The sequence below is a fragment of the Myodes glareolus genome, chromosome 18 (genome assembly GCF_982192425.1).
Source record: "Myodes glareolus chromosome 18, mMyoGla1.1, whole genome shotgun sequence".
In the NCBI taxonomy this organism is placed as follows: Eukaryota; Metazoa; Chordata; class Mammalia; order Rodentia; family Cricetidae; genus Myodes; species Myodes glareolus.
The window spans coordinates 61,028,431-61,046,995 of record NC_142043.1 but is presented as its reverse complement, the minus strand read 5'-3'; the positions used below and the strand labels follow the sequence as shown (position 1 = coordinate 61,046,995).

At 44.5% G+C, this 18,565-nt stretch overlaps 1 protein-coding gene across 3 annotated transcripts in view; it reads left to right on the top strand.

Annotated features, from left to right (window-relative positions):
• The window catches only part of Dip2a (DIP2 acetate--CoA ligase A), a 79,055-nt gene that overhangs the window by 5,555 nt on the left and 54,935 nt on the right, over nucleotides 1-18,565 (top strand). For 2 of the 3 annotated variants that reach the window (XM_087898260.1, XM_087898261.1), the window contains exons 2-3: nucleotides 11,560-11,631; nucleotides 17,390-17,506. In XM_087898260.1, coding sequence (XP_087754386.1) covers nucleotides 11,560-11,631; nucleotides 17,390-17,506 — 189 coding nt within the window. The remainder of the gene's footprint in view (nucleotides 1-11,559; nucleotides 11,632-17,389; nucleotides 17,507-18,565) is intronic. The other variant, XM_087898262.1, reaches the window with a different exon arrangement.

Genomic DNA, 18,565 nt, shown 5'->3' with positions numbered 1-18,565 from the left:
ATACTGTGAGATTGTTGGAGGGAAATAGGGAGCTCACTTCAACTTATAGGCGTAGGTATGGGCTCTCTGAGCAAAAGCTACTGGGTTCCTCCAGTAGCCCAAAAAGTAAGACCAACAATCAGCAGATGGTACCTCATAAAGCACAGCTAAGGCAACATGAATCGAAAGAAGAGGCTGCTCACAGAATGGAAGAAAACCTTTGCCGGCTATTCATTTGACAGAGATTTCCTATCTAGTATATACAAAGAACTAAAAAGGTGAACATTAAGAACATAGGCAACCCGATTTTGAAAATGGGCTAAGGAACTGAACAGACAATTCTCAAAGGAAGGAATGCAAATGTCTGGGTGACACTGAAAAGTGTTCAACAGCCTTTGCCATCAGGGAAATGAGAATTAAAACCACATGATGATCCCATCTCACCCCAGTCAGAATGGCCACCATCAGAAACACAAGCGACAGCAAATGCCAGTGTGGGTGTGGCAGGAGATGGGGGGGGGCTTCTACAACTCTGGCGGGAATGCCACTTTGGCAAGTGGAAAGTACAGCCACTTTGGAAATCAATTTAAAATCAGTTTAAAAACAACTGGGACTAGAACTGTTGGATAACCCAGCTGTACCACTCCTGGGCATGCACCCTGTGGGCTTTAGACCTACGACAGAGATACTGGCTCGTCCGTGTTCACGGCTGCCTTCTTCACGACAGTTAGGAAAGGGAACCAATTTAAATGTTCAAGATAAATAAATGGATAAGAAAGACGTGGCACATACACACAATGGGGTCTTACTCAGGTGTAAGAAGTAAAACAACACAATTGCAGACACGTGGGTGAAACTCGGATTAGACAGAGTGAGGAGGGGTGCTTTGCAGGGCTGTCCTTTGGACATGGGCTGTTGCACTCATGAACTGTGTAAGTCCTACCGGTCAAAATTCTGTCATAGATGGGGTGGGTGATCTCTAGGCCACACTCCCTACTGAAGAGCTGTGGGCAGCGGCAGTTTCTGGGGGAAGAGCATCATTCTTTTTGCAGATGTGTGCTGATAGGATTCCTGTGATCCTGTTGGCGACACCACACCAATGCACACAAAGGCAACAGCAATTGGATTTAGTGGGCTATGAAAAAAAAAACGAAATTGGAGTGGGGAATGGGGGTAGTATGATTATACTTTATTGTATACATGTATGATCTTCAAAAATAAAGAAAAATTAAAAAGAGAAGTTTTTTCTAAAAACCAGTGACAATTGTTGAACAGTGACCACTATTCACCAGTAATTCCATATATTAACTTCTCTTTTTCCTCCCCCCCCCCTCTTTAAGACAAGGTCTCATTATATAGCTCTGACTGACCTGAAATTCATTATCTAGAACACACTGGCCTCCAATTCAGAGAGACTGACCTGTCTCTGCCTCTGGGATTAAAGGTGTGTGCCACCACACCTGGCTTCAATTGCAGAAGAAAAACGAGAAAAACCAGCTGGGAAGTGGTGTTTCCAGATGAGAATGGCTGCTTGGATTGGGTCATGGCTGAGAGGAAGTGGGGAGATTCGGGCCTTCAGTGACTGCTGAGGTGGGAGTTGGGGGTGCAGAGTGGATGGGTGAGAAATGAAGGCTCAAGACCTAGGCCTGTGGCCGAGATGGGTAGAGTCACAGATGGCAGAACTTGAAGGGAAAAGGATGGGAAGACGTGAGAATTTCGAGAAAGAACCTGTCTGAACAGCACCCTGGGGAATCGTTGTGAATTATAGAGTGCCAGTCTGAGTTCTAAGGAGAGGTTTGAGCCACAGATGGGTGTTTCGTTCATTGTTGCCCTGCACTGTGTGCTGAGGGATTGGCCCTGACGTCAATGTGCAGTCTGAAGGACTGTAATATTCAGAAGAGGGAACGGGGGTTTTAGGCCATTTTAAGGGTTATAGAGAGAATGCAGAACAGGTGGGATCAGCAGGCCTCAGTTCCTTGAGGCTCAACAAGAAATCATTTAAGGAGTGACATTTAAACCAAAGGAGAAATCTCGGGGGGCTGGGGGTTGTTTAGGACTCTGCAGATGGGGAGTCCTTGTGTGGGTGAGGGTCTCTTCCATTGGAGGACCATGTTCACGGAGCACAGGGAGACAGGAAGGGTTGGAGGCCCTCTTCCAGCCCCTCTAGCCGCCTCGGGACTGGCATTTCCTTGAAGAGGGGGAGAGCAGCAGAGGATGGTTGTTCTCTAGTGCTTGTGTAGGAGAAACCCCGTTCCCATGATGAGACTGGCCAAGCAGGAAGAGGCTGGCGGCCGAGTCGGGGCTAGATTAAGGCTGATGCACCTAGGCAGCTTGGTGGTTTCGGTGTTTTGAGAGTGCACCCATTACTGTACCCTGTATATGTTAGTTAATGCCCTTTGCATGTGACATGCCAGTTTGCCATCCTCGTGTTATGTCCCTTGTGGTTGGTGGTTCTGAAGGTGTTTGTACGTGGACCAACTCCCCCATGCTTGTCAAAGATTACAAATCTTTGAGCCGAGAGCGACTAGCAGAACTGAGGGACCGTCTCGCCCTCTTTCAGCTTGCTGAGTTTTCCTGTGTGATTGTAGCACCCTCTTTTCTCCCCTTTCTTTAGGAGCACCCGTGTTTATCTTCCCCACATAGCAGCACTTGGACTCGGAGGAGAGTTGCAGTACTGTTCTGGTGGGGTTGGCCAGGCCTGGAGACGGCCTTGGTTTCTCACATCAGGCCCTTGCTGGCAGAGAGGAAGGAGTGTCTCGTTTCCGGGGCCTCTCTCTTAGGGGAAAACCCTGTTGTCTGTCCACAGGTCCTCAGCCCAGGTGGTGGAGTGTGGATCCGGCTGTGCATTCTGAGGGCTTCTGTTGGCTCTTAGGCTCCCTTTTATCCCGAAAGTCAAACTTAATTTCTGCCAAGAGAGGTGAGATGCACCTAGGTCTTAGAAATTTGAAGAGATTTAGGGGTAGGGTGCTGATCTTCTGGGACAAGGAGTCTTTGCCAGAAGACACATCCCCATGGAAACAGCGTGAGGGATCTACATCACCCCTGTGACTCTTGCCTGGCACCCTGTTGCTGTTGTGTATCAGTGAGCAGTGGCCGTATGTTGTGATTCCTCCTCTCATCAGGACAGGGCGTCATCCCGCAGTGTAGCTGGGACTTACAGCTGCATCCTACAACATTAGCTTCCTGAGGGCATTTTGAAACAAATAGAAGATGAGCGGTCTGCTGGGCTGACCCCACCATTTTTCCACAGTCCACTCAGTAGGCTAGAGAGAGCACCTAGCAGCATAGATATACCGACACAGAAGAGCTCAGGAAGAGAGGGGACTGGACTGACTATCGTGGGCCGGGCCCAGGTGGCAGCTGCTGGTATGAAGTAGAGGCATCAGCTGTGGATGCTCGCTGGAGGATCTATGGCACCCTGGGTTTTTCTCAAAGCCTCACTTTTACTTTATAGGTTGATGTATCTATAGATACGTATCTAGAAATGTGAAGGTGATATAAACCATTAATAAGAATTGGTTAGGGGTCAGCAAGGTAGTTCCTTGGGTAGAGGTGCTTGCCACCTGATGTCTTGAGTTCACACGAGGAAGGAATGGTGAGAGAATTAGCCTACATGTGTATATCATATACACACGTATCAAATCAACCAATAAATGTTTAAAAGTATGAATTTGGGTAGAGAGAGAGCTCAGAGGTTAAGAGCACTTACTGTGTTGGCAGAAAACCCAGGTTCAGTTTCTAGCATTCACATGACTGCTTACAACTATCAGTAACTCCAGTTCCAGGGGATCCTGTGCCTTCTTCTGGCCTCTGGGCACCCAGCACATAAAACAGTGCTCTTACATACATGCAGGCAAAACACTCATACACATAACATAAGAAGAAATCTCTTTTAAAGATATGATTTTTCAGAGTTTGGCAGAGTGGATATGGTAACATTAGTCTAGGGAAGCTTGCCTGAGGCATGCCAGGGAAGGCTGTGTACACTTTCTAAGACGCAGGGGAACTAAGACTCCACCTGTGTCTACATCTGTACGTCCACACTTACATCTGAATGTATGTCGTTGGGTGCTCACTTTAGTATACTTAGGACTTATTCCTGGGTCCAGTTATCATCAGTTCCTAAACCCTGAAACCTGCGATCAGGTTTGTGGATGTGGTTAAGGGTTGAGTTATGCAGGGTTTGTGGTGGGTCCTAAATCCCATTACAATTGTCTTTGGAAGAAAGAGGCAGAGGGAAGGTTAGACACACACAAAGGTTGGGGGAGGCCATTTAAGTGTCAAGCTAGGTTGCAGTGATGCAGGCACAAGCCAGAGAATATCAGCATCCTGCAGATGGAGGAGCCAAAGCAAGACTTCTCCCAGAGTCTTCAGAGGGAGGGAGGTCCTTCTACCCCCTGCTTTTGGCTCATTAGAACTAATTTTGGATCTCAGACATCTAGAGCCATGAGATGAAAATACATCTCCAAGTTCATGGTAATTTGTTACAGTAGTCCCAGGAAGCTCATCTAGTCCCCTCCTGCCACGGCATTTCAGAGAGGAGAAAGCATCCCCATGGTTGTATCTTTTCAATGCTGAGTTGATTCACTATATTAGAGGGCTAACGTGTTTTATCTTTTCCAGTGTGATTAGTGTCCTTTGAGTCCAGGTTTGGAGTTCTTTTCCTGCTCATGGCTGTGAGGGTAACTCCTGTGTGTGTGTGTGTGTGTGTGTGTGTGTGTGTGTGTGTATGCGTGTGTTTTAAAGAAGCTCTGGTCTTACCTTTCACACTTCAATGTGAATGGAAATTAATTCTGTGTATGGTATGGAAGAATTTCATTTCTGCTCCAGCATGGCTCTTCAGTCATTGGACACTCATGGAAGTGACCACATTTCCCATTGCTGGGATGACTCTGGCCCTTGCCTCAGTTGTCTGTTTTAGTAGCTACTCTAGTCTATTCTGTAGCATAGTAAGTCTCTGTATTCAGAGCATTAAATCTGTCCTTTTATTCTGCTTTGATTTTTAAACTTGATACAACTAACTTTGGCTCTTTGTGTTTCCACATAGCAGTTTAGAGCCAGCTTGTCATTTTCATGGGAAACGCCCCCGACAGCTTTAATAGAATTACTTAGATTGACTCCAAAGATCCACGTAAATCTTTGGTGGTTTTGGTGGTGGCATAGGATTTAACCTAGGACCTCGCACATACTCTACAGGTATGAACTCTGCCATTGAGTTATAATTCCAGCTCTTTTTAATTTTTCCCCTGAGACAGTCTCACTAAGTTGCCTAGGTTAGCCTTGAACTCACAGTGTAGCTTAGGCAGGCTTTGAACTCGAGATCCTCTTACTGCAGCTTCTCAAATAGCTGCTACTAAAGGCATCATCCAGCTTTGCAGTTTTGATGGCATATCTGTATGTTTCCTTGATCATCTTTAATTTATCTTAGTAATATTTTTTGATTTATGGTTTTGCATACATCATTAAACTCATTCTTGGATTTAAGGTAGCATCTTTCAGCTCCAGGTTTAGGTATTTACATTCATAATCATGCATTTTAATTTATTCATAAAATATAGTGATGATGGTTATTTTTAAATTCCATAGATTTTAGCTGTAGTTTCATACTACCATATCTGCCTAGTCATTTCTATTCAAATGCTAGACTTTGTATCTGTGGTGTGAATTTTTGCTTCTAGTTAATGTCATGTTCTCTCCATAGCAGGTTCACTTTTGCCTTGGCATGTGGGTGGGCACAGATAGACCAAGATCTCATTGTCTGCTCATGGATAAAGTGGGTTAAAGTGAACACCAGACCATTTCTGTCTGTCTGTCTGTCTGTCTGTCTCTCTGTCTTTGTCTGTCTCTCTCCGTGTTTGTGTGTGTGTGTGTGCATATACATGCGTGCCATGGAGTGTGTGCATGTGGAGGTCAGGGGATAACTTGTAGAGGTCTGTTTTCTTCATCCACTGTGTAAACTCCAGGAATCAGGTTCAAGTCACCAGGCTTCACCCACTGAACCATTTTGCTGACTTGGATCCTCTGTTTTCTGTGAACTTACCAGGGCTCCTTTCTTTGGTGAGCTCGGAGCTCTGTGTGTATCTGTTACGGCTCAACCTAGCCCAGTGACCTGCTTTCTACTTTTTTTTTTTTTTTTGGCAGACTCTCACAGCAGGAAATTAGCCTCTGATTCTTCACTTCTTTTCTAGTTTTATTCTTCAGATAAAAAAAAAATTAAAATGAAATCTTCCTAGTTGTTTCAATGTGGAAGCTTTTTTTTTTTTTTTAAGGGCCCAATAATTCTGCTGTTACCATGAGTGGAATCCCCTGTGTGAATATTCATTTGGTGAATACATTTTCCATGTCTTTAAAAACTTTGAGATAAAAGAAGATGCTTATTAAACTCAACATGTACAAAGTCTTTTCATTAAAATGGACGAGCTAGACCTGCAAGAGCTCTGGAAGCATGCTCAGTCTTCACTTTTCAGTATTGACCCTCTGTCCATACTGCAGCCGTGCAGTAAGGTGGATTCTCTTTCTGGGTTCTATGACTTTAGACCCTTGTGTTTGGAATTAGTCCTCTGGCCACCCTTTTACAGTCCCGGCCCCCAACCCCAAAAACCTGCAGCTGTGGATGTCTTCTCTATCCTTGTCACTTTAGTGTTGTGAAGATATGCCTGTTTGAAATGGCTTCTTTCATTTGGTATAATGTCTTAGAGATTTATCCATACACATCCATACGTACACACACACACACACACACACACACACACACACACACACACACAACTTTAAGCTGTCTGTAACCCGTTCCTTTTTATTGCTGAGTCATTTTCTATGGTGTATATACCAAGACACCAATTACCAAAATCAGGAATGAAAGTGGCAGTGTTGCTGTGGACCCAAGTGTTAAGAGGTGCTTTATGTTAAAGAACTCTGCATGTTCAATATTTGTGATAAAATGAATTAATTTCTTTTTTTTTTAATTGAAGACCTGGATATCAATCCACACATCTTCAAACACCTGATTTTTTTAAAAAATATTTTTATGATTTATTTAACTTTATTTTATGTGTATTGGTGTGAAGGTGTCAGATCCCCTGCAACTGGATCTTCAGACAGTTGTGAGCTGCCATGTGGGTGCTGGGAATTGAACCCGGGTCCTCTGGAAGAGCAGTCAATGCTCTTAACCGCTGAGCCATCTCTCCAGCCCCCAAATGAATTAATTTCTGATAAACAATGACTGCTCAGCTCAGTGAAGTGATAACTAGTCCCATAGTTATTAAAGAAATCGCATTTATAATGTAAGTGTCTCTTGAAACCTAAGTCTTCTATACTGTAAGGTACTGCTGGCAGGTCTCAGGAAGCATATTTTTAAAACGAAAGAAGAAATGTGGGACTGAACGGGTGGCTCAGTGGTTACGCACACTTGCTGGCTGCTGTTGCAGAAGATCTGGGTTTGATTCCCAGCACTCACATGGTGGCTCACGAATGCCCGTAACTAGTTCCAGGGGATACAATGCCCTAATCTGGCCTCTGAAAGCATCGAACACACACATGGCTCACATACATACATGCAGGCAAGCATTCGTACATATAAGATCAGTTCAAGGCCAGCCTGGTTTACAGAGTGAGTTCCAGGATAGACAGGGCTAAATAGAGAAGCCCTGTTTCAAGTAATAATAATTTTTAAAAAATGGAAGAAGAAGAAGAAGAAGAAGAAGAAGAAGAAGAAGAAGAAGAAGAAGAAGAAATAGAAAGAAAAGAATCTCCCTGTGTTTATGGAGTCACGTGGTGACCCTGGGCTTCCTGGTATCGTCACCTCATTAATCTGGCGCATCCTTCGCTCCTCCAGGTCCATCTTGGCCCTCAGGAAACCCTCATGCTCGCTGATTTCCCCAGGCATGTTTTCCACAAATATTTTTTAACTTTTATTTTGAAAAAAAATAGTTTCACAAGAAGTTTTAGAAATAATATATAGAATTTACCTAGTTTTCTTCAGTAACTTCTTGTGTAACCAAAGCATTGCCAAATCATCTGCCATACATTCTTCCTTACAAAAGGGCACATGGTTATATGCTAAAAATTGCAGAGTTTAGAAGTGTATGAAATAAAAATAGAAACCTGTCTCACACCCCGTCTGAAGCCAAATAGGCAGGATTAATGCTGTGTTGTTCCTTCCTGCAGCAGTCTCTGCACATGGCATATAATTCACATTAACATGCATGTATATGTGTGTATATATGTCAGTGATCATCTATATTTTATCTTCATACGTAACCAGCTGCCATTGTTTTCATATGCCCAACATGCAGACATTGGTCCCATACACATACTGTGGCACAGCCACATAGAATAGGTAGGATTCTATAATATATATATATGTGTGTGTGTGTGTGTGTGTGTATACACGTATATGTAAACACACATATGCTTACTTTTTTCAGAGCAGGATCATTTTATATTGTTGCTCAGCTTCCTCTTTTTCTTGACAGGAGGTCATGAATCACGTGATATCCATCCTCAGTATGGCAGGTACCAGGATGTTTTGCATAGCCAACAGATTCTGTAGCAAAGATGTGTGACAGGATATTGATGTCTTTTTCTGATAGGCAGGCCCTCCAGCTATTTCCTATCACCACAGCATTTACTACCTGCCTTTGTAGAGGAATTCAATGCTTCTGGCAATGACTTTCTTGAAACACGTTGATGACTTAGTGCCTTACTGGGCTTTGAAATCCTGAGTTTGTTTCGGAAAGAGTGGCGACCACGTGAAGTTTCATGTTGTCCCTACCTGGAAGTCTGTAAGAGCAGCTGCCTGCCCTGTGACCACTAGAGAACTGCCCAGTGGTAGGCTTGGATTCTCTCCAGAGCCCACAGATGCCTGGATGTTCAGGCATAAACAGCGCTATCTGCCTATCAGGGCCGCGCCAGTTTTGCGCAGTGGTTGGGGAACAAGGCTCTGTTGTTTGCCTTTGTTTGTGTGTTATTGTTCTCTGTGAAAGAGAATTGAACTTGGGTTTAGAAAACTTGTACACTGTCTCCTCTTCTCCAGGGTGCCAGCTTTGTGCCAGGATTCCATTATAGTGCTTTCAGATCCTACCTGCTCTGTGTGGCTGTACCCCTGTGTCAGTCGTGGTGGGCATGTGAAAATGATGGCAGCAGGTTACATGTGAAAACAGAACACAGGTGGTCACGGATGTAGTGGTCTGACTTAGCATGTTCAGCCTCATGTTGGTTTGAAAGTGACACGTTCCCAGTAGCAACCAGACCTTTGGCCGTTTGGGCTTTTCCCCATGCTAACGTTAGCATTTGCGACACTCTTTTACAGAAGCCTGCTGGAAGCCACTGTGCTTGAAGCCCAGGCTAAGGTGCGATACTTGGAATCTCTGTTAAATGAAATTTTGAGCAAGGTTTCTTGTAGCTTAGAGTGGGTTCATGGGATGGATCCTCACTGTGATGTGAGCATCTGTGACTGGTTCAGTGTCAGGCGACAAAATGAGATCGCTTTTATCTTATGGTGAGCATCAAGTAGGCACTTGGCATGTTTAATCTCTGTGCCCTTTGGCACCCTCACCATCGCAACCTTCTTTAAGACAGAACCATAGCTGGGCATGGTGATATATGCCTTTAATCCAGTATTCAGGAGGCAAAGGCACATGGTTCAAGGCCAGCCTCATCTGCATAGGGAGATCCATGGCTGCATAGTGAAACCCTGTCTTAGTTTTTAAATTTTTGACTTAAATTAGTCACATTTGAATATATCCTAGAGTAAATATAGTTTTAATGTATGTTTAAAATAGTTATGCTTTAACATTGTACATAAGTTGAATTTTTTGGGCGGGGACTGGGGGACAGGGTTTTTTTTTTTTTGTAGCTTTAAAGCCTGTCTTGGAACTAGCTCTTGTAGACCAGGCTGGTCTCGAACTCACAGAGATCCACCTGCCTCTGCCTCCTGAGTGCTGGTATTAAAGACATGTACTGCCACCACCCAGCATAAGTTGAAATTTTAATAAGTGAAATCATGAGACTAGTCCCCATGACCCTATGTGTGCTGCAGTGGTGGTGGTCATGGGGATTGGGGTTTGAGTAGCCAGTGAGATGATAGCATTCTTCTAGAAGACACTATGGATGTAGTCAGGGCCCAGTGTCGTCCACTGATGGGTGAGATGAGGATGGTGGCTCTCCAAGTATCCTCAGGTCAGAGCAGTGAATCAGATTTGCTCACCCATTGAGGATGGGTTGGTGTTAAAAATGGAGCACTTAGTGGAGAAAACAACAGCAACAGGAGAAAGATTTATTGGTGGAATAATGCCACCTCGAGTTCAAGTGAAAATATCTAAGCACAAAGAAATACACGTGCACATGCGCGTGCGCACACACACACCTGGCAGGGGATATTCTACTGTGCACACACTCAGGGCTACAGAACAGGTTGCTTGTGAGGGTGGGGCAGAACCTCATGAGGACAGTGACGTATACAGAGACCTGACTACCTGATTGCCCAGGCTGCTAGTCAATGGGCTGTTGACGAAGGACAGGCTAGTGGGAAGGGCTTTGTGGTAGCCCAGCTTGCACTCTAGCAACCGCCTGTCTGTCCCACAGGACTGACCTCCCTGGCTATAGACCTCCCTTGTACAGGAGAATATGTTACTGTACACCTTGAGCTTTAGTGAGGCTGAATGGAAATGTCCGCCACTCCAAGTCTGTTTCTATCCTGACACACCCTCGTCACGATGAATTCTGCTAAAGGAAATACTTGGCCGGGGACTCAGCAGCTGTGTTTTTTAGATACTCAGCATCCTTCACCTTTTTGTCTGGAAGGAAGTGGAAGATGAAGGAGGAGGGCTTCGAAAACACTAAAAAAAAAAAAAAAAAAAAACCAACAGAATAGTAATAGTCAAAACTGTATTAACATTTGAACTATGATCTAGTAATCAGGATTGTTGCACTATACATGTCTGGTCTAAAATCTTCATAAAAATAATGAAGATCCCCTGTTAGCACGCCTAGTTTTGTGTAAGAACCAGAACCAGGTACTCTGTCTGATTCCCACTGCATCGTAGGAAAGCTGGATTGAAGAGGTGCACTACGACATCAAGCTTTCGGTGGGCTCTGGGGATCCAAATTCAGGTTCTTGTCATTGTTCAGAATTTCACTCACTGAGCTGCCTCTCCAGCCCAAGATTCCATTTCTTTTAATTAAAAATCTTAGAACTGGCTAGAGAGATGGTTTAATTGGTAAAATGCTGGCGCGCAAGCACGAGCTATTGAGTTTGCTCCCTAGAACATACGTTAAAAAGATAGGTGTGGAACATGCCTAAAATTCAGTGCTGGGGAGGCAGAGAGGGGAATAGTCCCTGGGGTCCCCGGGGCTCACTGGGCAGTCAACCAGCCTTGCCTTCTTGGTTAGTTCCCGTCTACTGTGTCTCAAAACACAGGGTGAATAGTTAGAGGTGCCTAAGGTTGACCTCTGGCCTCCATGTGTACATGTGTGCATGCACACTCAGCCGCGTACACACATGTGCACCCTCACACGTACACACAAATCTCTTTGGAGCTGTATGAGTAATGAAATTCTCTTTTCCCATGGCTGTTTTAGGTGATATCACTCAGAAAGGATATGAAAAGAAAAGGGCGAAGCTGCTGGCTCGTTACAGTCCCCTCATTCAAGGTAAGGCCAACACTTTCTTTTGTTTTAGTAACAGATATACTGTCCTAGAAAACATGGTCTAAAAATTGATTTAATGGCCTGGGGATGTGGCCCAGCAGTAGAACACTTGCTAGCATGTGATAGATCTTGGGGACGATTCCTAACACTGCAAACTAATAATAAATAAGGACTGATTTTGCATTTTAAAAATTGGTATACATTTTATATTATATTAAGGGCCGAATAATATGTCTGTTATTAGATAATAAAATCCGAGGATGTAGATTATAATTTACAGCTTTGGCTTGATACAGATCTCACTACCAAACAGGACTTTTTGTTTTATGGTTTTTTGAGACAAGGTTTCTCTGTGTAGCAGCCCTGGCTGTCCAAGAACTCACTTTGTAGACCAGGCTGGCCTTGAATACAGAGATTTGCCTACCTCTGCCTCTCAAGTGCTGGGGTTAAGACATTCACCATCATGCCCAGCTGCTATTTTGAATATTTTTAATGGAATTTCACAGTGTCTCAAGTACAAAAGGTCAGGAGATCCAAAAACGTGATGGGAGAAGTTGTCTGGTGAGTTTCTGAGTTATTGTAAGGCTGTCATCACCGAGAATACGTCACTTTGCAAGGACAGGTGGGACAGGAAGGCCAGCTCAGGTGCACACATGCTACACATGGTCTTGGTTTAGGAGAGATGGCACGTGACTAGGGTGCTGGCATAGCTGCCTGTGCCTATGTAAAAGCTAGAAAACCAGACACCAAAGATAACTTCAGGTTTGCTAGACCCAAGTGTGAGAGGCAGAAACTGTAGCGTCCTTGGGAGATCTTACAGGGAGGTGTTGCCGTCTCAAAATAGGAAGGGTTTCTTAAGCGACTAGTACAACAACAGCCATAAAAGAAAGGATTTACAAGTTGGGACACTTTAAACGTCATAGCTTCTTCTTCTTCTTCTTCTTTTTTTAATCAAAAGATACCACAGAGATTGAAAAGTCAAACTACAGACTATAAGAGGATGGTTATGATATCGTGATTTAAGAAATAAACCCAGAATGTACGGGCAGCCTAGTGGCTCTTTGCAGCAGAGGACATGCTCTCCATCTGCATGGCCAGGGAGATAGCAAGAGGCATGGGGACAGCTGAGCATGAGGAGCCTAGCCTGTGCCACCAGGAGCCCAAATTTCCTAGTGTGATGAGAAAAATGGGCAAAGACTTAAATAGGCATTTCATAGGATGAAATAGCCAGTAAGCACAGATTAAAACCAGAGCCTGACATCCACACTGGAGTCACTGTGGATGCACCCGGGTCACATGGTGCCACAGTTCTCCGTTTAGGTACACAGGATGTCCATCATGACCCTCAACTCCAAGATCTCCAGTCCTGCTCAACAGCACCGAGATCATGGAATGCCACAGCATCTAGACAGCATCGGTGATGAGCGTCAGTGAGATGATGGTTTGGACGGACATCACAGAGCAGTGTGGCCAGCAAGAGCTTTAAAAACACACCAGACATTGGGGAGGCAGAGGCAGGTGGACTTCTGTGAGTTTGAGGCCCGTCTAGTCTACATACTGAGTTATAGGCTAGCCAGGGCTGTCCAATGAGATCCTGACTGAAAAAGTAGCAATGATAATAATAAATAAGTAAGCCATGAAAAGCCATACCAGAGACCCTTATGAAGCTGTTAAAGAAAGAACAGGAAACGGATTTGTATAGAATGGAAACTGGTTTCTGGTATACCATTTCCTGGTAGAGGTGAGATTGGATTGGGTAGGCCGTATGTGATCTTCAGCTACCTGGAAGCTGTATTTCTTTTTCTTTTTATAAATGTGTGTGTGTGTGTGTGTGTGTGTGTGTGTGTGTGTGTGAGAGAGAGAGAGAGAGAGAGAGAGAGAGAGAGAACGAGAACTCTGAGTGTGCCCAAGCATATAAGCATATTATGTATGTGCTAGTTAGAGGATAACTCTTGGAAGTTGCTTCTCTCCTTTCATTTGTTGAAGGAGGTCTCTCTTTCCTGCTGTGCTGTGAACTCCCATAGCTAGCCAGTGAGCTTCTAGATGATTCTCCTATTTTTACTTCCTGTCTATCCGCAGGAGTGCTGGGATCACTGATGTGTGCTACCACATCTGACTTTTTATACAGGTTCTGAGGATCAAATTCAGCTTGTTAGGATGGTACAGTTAGCACCTTTACCTGCTGGTCCTTCTTGTTAGTCCATGCTTAACTAATAATAATAATAGTACTGCTGCTGCTGCTTCTAAAGATTTCCTTTTTATGTGTGTGCTTTGCTTATGTATTGTGTGTGCCTGTGCACCACATACATGCCCTGGAGGCCAGAAGTTCTAACTTAGAACTGGAGTAGAGGTGCTTGTAAGATCTCAGATTCAGATGGGTTCTAGAAACTAAACTCCTTTATTCCCAGCATTTGGGAGGTAGAGCTCTGTGAGTTCGAGGCCAGCCTGGTATACACAGTGAGTTAAAAGCTAGCCACAGCTACATAATAGAGAGACCCTGTCTCAACAAACAGACAAATAAAAAGCCACACTAAAATTGGCATTAAAGGAAACTGTTAAAACATCTTAAAGCCTATTTTGCCAAAAATCACAGCCAACCATTAAGCATGTCTTAGCTGTTCCCAGTCCTAGCCAAGGTGTAGAGGGTACTGGTTTCCCTCACACCACATAGTTTTGTTGGTCACATTGATATCAGGAGGTGTGGAAGCAAAACTGGGTAAATGCTAGAGAATAAAGTCAGTGATCTCTGTGTGCAGGACATTGCTGTGTGCTAGAAGTCTGCCTAGTTAGCTGTTGGTAAGAGTTTTGGGTTTTATTGCTATTGTAACTTGAGAGAATATGTGATAATAAGTAGTTTTTGTTTTTCTTTCTGTTTTTGCTTTTTTTTTTTGAGATAGGTTTTCTCTGTTTGTCCTGGAACTTGCTTTGTAGACCAGGCTGGCCTTAGATTCAGAGATCGGCTTGCCTCTGCCTTCCAAGTGCTGGGATTAAAGGCATGCGCCTCCTTGTCTAGCTCAGCTTTTATTTTTCAATAGTTCTATTTTGAAATGTAAAAAATTCATTTAAAATGAAAATACATTGTAAAATACCTACTAATATGCTTAACAAGAAAAATAGAGAACCTATATTGGGATCATAAAATATATTTGGGCCTGGCGTGGTAGCATATGCCTTTAGTCCCAGCACTCGGGAGGCAGAGGCAGGCAGAACTCTGTGAGTTGGAGGCCAGCCTGATCTACAAAGCTAGTCCCAGGACAGCCAAGGCTACACAGAGAAACCCTGTCTTGAAAAAACAAACAATATATATGTATATGTGTGTGTGTGTGTGTGTGTGAATACACACACATATATATAGTATATTATATATTTAAAAGAAATAATCAATATCCAGACATATGAAAGAACATAAATTTCTATGTGAAAGAAAGAAATTCAAAGAACAGGAAATATAAGTGGGTAATAAACACTAAATCATGTTCAACTTTACCAGTAGATATGGAAATGCATAAAGTGAACTCTCCTCTTGGGTTGGAAGAATCCTTAAGCTCTCTCTAAACTCAGCGCTGAGCAATGTGTGAGGATGCAGCACTTCCACATGTTGCCTGTAGGAGTGTGAATCCCTGCAGCCTTACCGGAAAGTTAGCTCTCGATACCTGCTAAAATTAAACGTGTACCGTGCGCGGGCTGGAGAGAGACGGCTCAGCAGAGGAGAGCGTGTCCTGCTGTTGTCGAGGATGAGAGCTCTGCTCCAGAACCACCTGTAACCGCGCTCCATCTGACGCCCTCTCTGGCCTCCACAGGCACCTGCACTCAAACCACCCACCACCACGCGTGCATAATTTAAAACAAAGCAAACTTAAGGCTGGTGTGGTGCCTAAGGCTTTTAGTCCTACTGCTTAGGAGGCAGAGGCAGGTGGGCCTTGGTGAGTTCCCTGAATTCAAGACCAGCCTGGTCTACATAGCAAGTTCCAGACTGGTTAGGGATGCACTGTGAGATTCCGTCTCTGTCTCAAAACAACAATAACAACAACAAAGCAAACCAGGTGGTGGTGATGCACACCTTTAATCCCAGTACTTGGGAGGCAGAGGCAGGTGGATCTCTGTGAATTTGATACCAGCCTGGTCTATAGAGTGAGTTCCAGAACAGCCAAGGCTGTTACACAGAGAAATCCTGTCTTGAAAAATCAAAAACAAAAAATCAAACACACAAAAAAAACTCCGCCTTTATCCAGTAATTTCAGAACAGTTTTTGTTGTCTTTGATGAAATTTTATCTATCTAAAGGATAAAGGCATCCATGTTTTGGAATGAACATATACACCACTGTGCAGGGTACCACTTCGTAAGCATTAATGCCTGGGACTAAGTGTTCTTCAGTGAAACTTTGAAGTAGTTCTTTAGCCCAGTAGGGACACTGTTCAGTGTTGTCATATATCTGCATGTGTGTGTGTGTGTGTGTGTGTGTGTGTGCGCACGCACGGTGCTCAGATTTGGAAGACTTAAGCATAGGTCTGTTTCTGGAGTCGCCTTTCCCCATTCTCCAGGGCTGTATAACCAGTCACACTAGACAGCACCGCAGATCTGTTGTGTTCATAGACCTGCAGTTGGGCCAGCTCAGACGCTAACGCTTGTGGACACTGCCAGAGTCCAGCGATGAGCAGGTGGGCTGGGAGGCCCCCTCATCTGCCTATCTCTCCTGTTTTCTCACCTGGCGCTGGCGCTTTTGATGTGGGAATCGGCATGCTGGGATTCACAGGCATAGCCGAGTCAAGTAGAGAGTTGTGTTGCTTCATGTGACCAGCCTTAGAAGTCAGGTACTGCCACTTCTGTCACTCTGTGCCCGTGAGGGACACTGACCCAGGGTGAAGTCGGGATGGACTCTGCTTGTATTGGGGGTGTGGTCAAGACTGGAGGAGCCAGTGAGACTGGAATCTCCGCTGGCTAGTAAGGCTTTTCCGAACAAAGGCTTACAACATCAAACTCATTCTTACTGAGTCTCAGCTGAAGGTTTTTGCTCTGTGCTATTCGTAGATGTTAGCAGATTTCGATTGGAATAATACCAGAGACTTTGTTTAGTGACCATGCTATTTGTACCCCGCCATTTCTCACTGTGTGGTATCCTGGGGTGGCTCCGGTCAGCGTGCTATCACTGTGAGCCGTGGGCTGGCTGAGGATGCGTGAATAGGTGACATGCTCTCTGCCCGTCCCAGATTGGAAGCAGAGCCAACAGAAGTGCTGCCGACTAGACCAGCTTGCTACCTCTGGACAGTTTGTGCACTGGAGTTGTGCACTATCGTTCTTGGTGTTTTATTCTCTACCTCTCCGCTTTTTGTTTGTATTTAAGGGCCACCTGTGATGACGCTGTGGACTGTAACAGTAACAAACAGCACAGGCCGTTTTAGATTTATGAAGGGGCCATAAATGCAGGAACCACTCTCGGAGATCCGTGACTCACATCAGACTTGAAGTGATGGTGCCACGTCAAGGGCACCCTGAGGGTGTAGTCGTCGTTGTGATTATGGACTAGAGGCTGGATGAGGTCTAGTGGTATGGGGAGAAGGTAGTTTGGATGTGGACATTGCCCTGGCCCATGTTCATGGCCCTTAATCCCAAGCCAGAGGCTCTTCTGTGCTTTAAGGGCCATGCCGGGAAGGGCACAGCACGTGCTGTATGGCCATATAAGAGAAATGCACATTGTTTTATATGGGGTTTTTATAATTGGAAAAGCAGATTGTTCACACAAGGTATAAACTGTGTTCCAGGAGTAGACCCATGTCTGCAAACAGAGACTAGACTTCCTGGGCCCTTGATGGCTGCAGCTACACCTAAACCACAGAAGTCTCGGGCTACCAACTCAAGGGATGAGCGCTTCCGGTCAGGTAGGTTCCTAGCTCTGGAAGTGCGGGAGTAGGAGGTGGGGTTCCCGCAGGCAGGACTGTTCTGGCTACTGAGGCTTTGAGCTGGGTTTTCTTTGCTAGAAGGTCCACCGAAGAAGTAGTTATGTTTCAACTGGGCGTGGTGGTGCACGCCTTTAATCCCAGCACTCAGGAGGCAGACGCAGGCGGATCTCAGGAAGTTTGAGGCTGTCCTGGTCTCCAGAGCGAGTTCTAGGACAGCTAGTATTAGTTTGTAGAGACAGGGGTTTGTGTGTGTATGTGTGTAATAGCACTGGGTGTCCTGGAACTTGCTCTGTAGACCAGTCTGACCTCGAACTCACAGAGATCTGCCTGCTTCTGCCTCCCGAATGCTGGGACCAAAGGTGTGCACCACTACACCTGGCTCAGATAGTTTGTTTTCATGTCTCTTTTTTTTTTTTTGTACATGTTGATTGCCTTAGAGGTTGCTTGCTTGCAACAATTGTGTGTGCACGTGTGTATGCTTGTACATGCAGGTGCCATCTACTCATTTTTTGTTTTTTATTTTTAAGCTTTGGGTTTGAGCTGGCTAGCTAGTGAGCCCAGCGTGTCTCTTATTTCTGCCTTGCTAGCATTGGGATTACAAGTACACTTAGATATTTTTAGACTGTGAGTTCTGAGGATCAAACTTGGGTCCTTGTGCAAGCCCTGTACTGATTAAACGTCTCTCTAGTGTCTAGAGAACCAGTCCTCTCCTGCCTACAGGACAACATGCTTACTGTTCGTATCTCCTTCTCCACCAGGAGCTCTGGGGCGACTCAGTGATGTCTGTGTATATGGAAGTCGCTGTATGACTGGTGTAACTTAAGTTTTCTTTTAATAGATCTTCTCACTCTTTGGCAATGCTTTTTATAAATATTTAACTTCGTTTTTTAAATTTTATTTTACTTTTAAAAACAGTTTTGCTTATTTATTTATGTGTGTGTGTGTGTGTGTGTGAATGTGTGCATGCATGTGTGCCACAGTTCACACGTGGAGGTCAGATAATAACTTGCAGGAGTTGTTTTTTCTTTCACTTTGTAG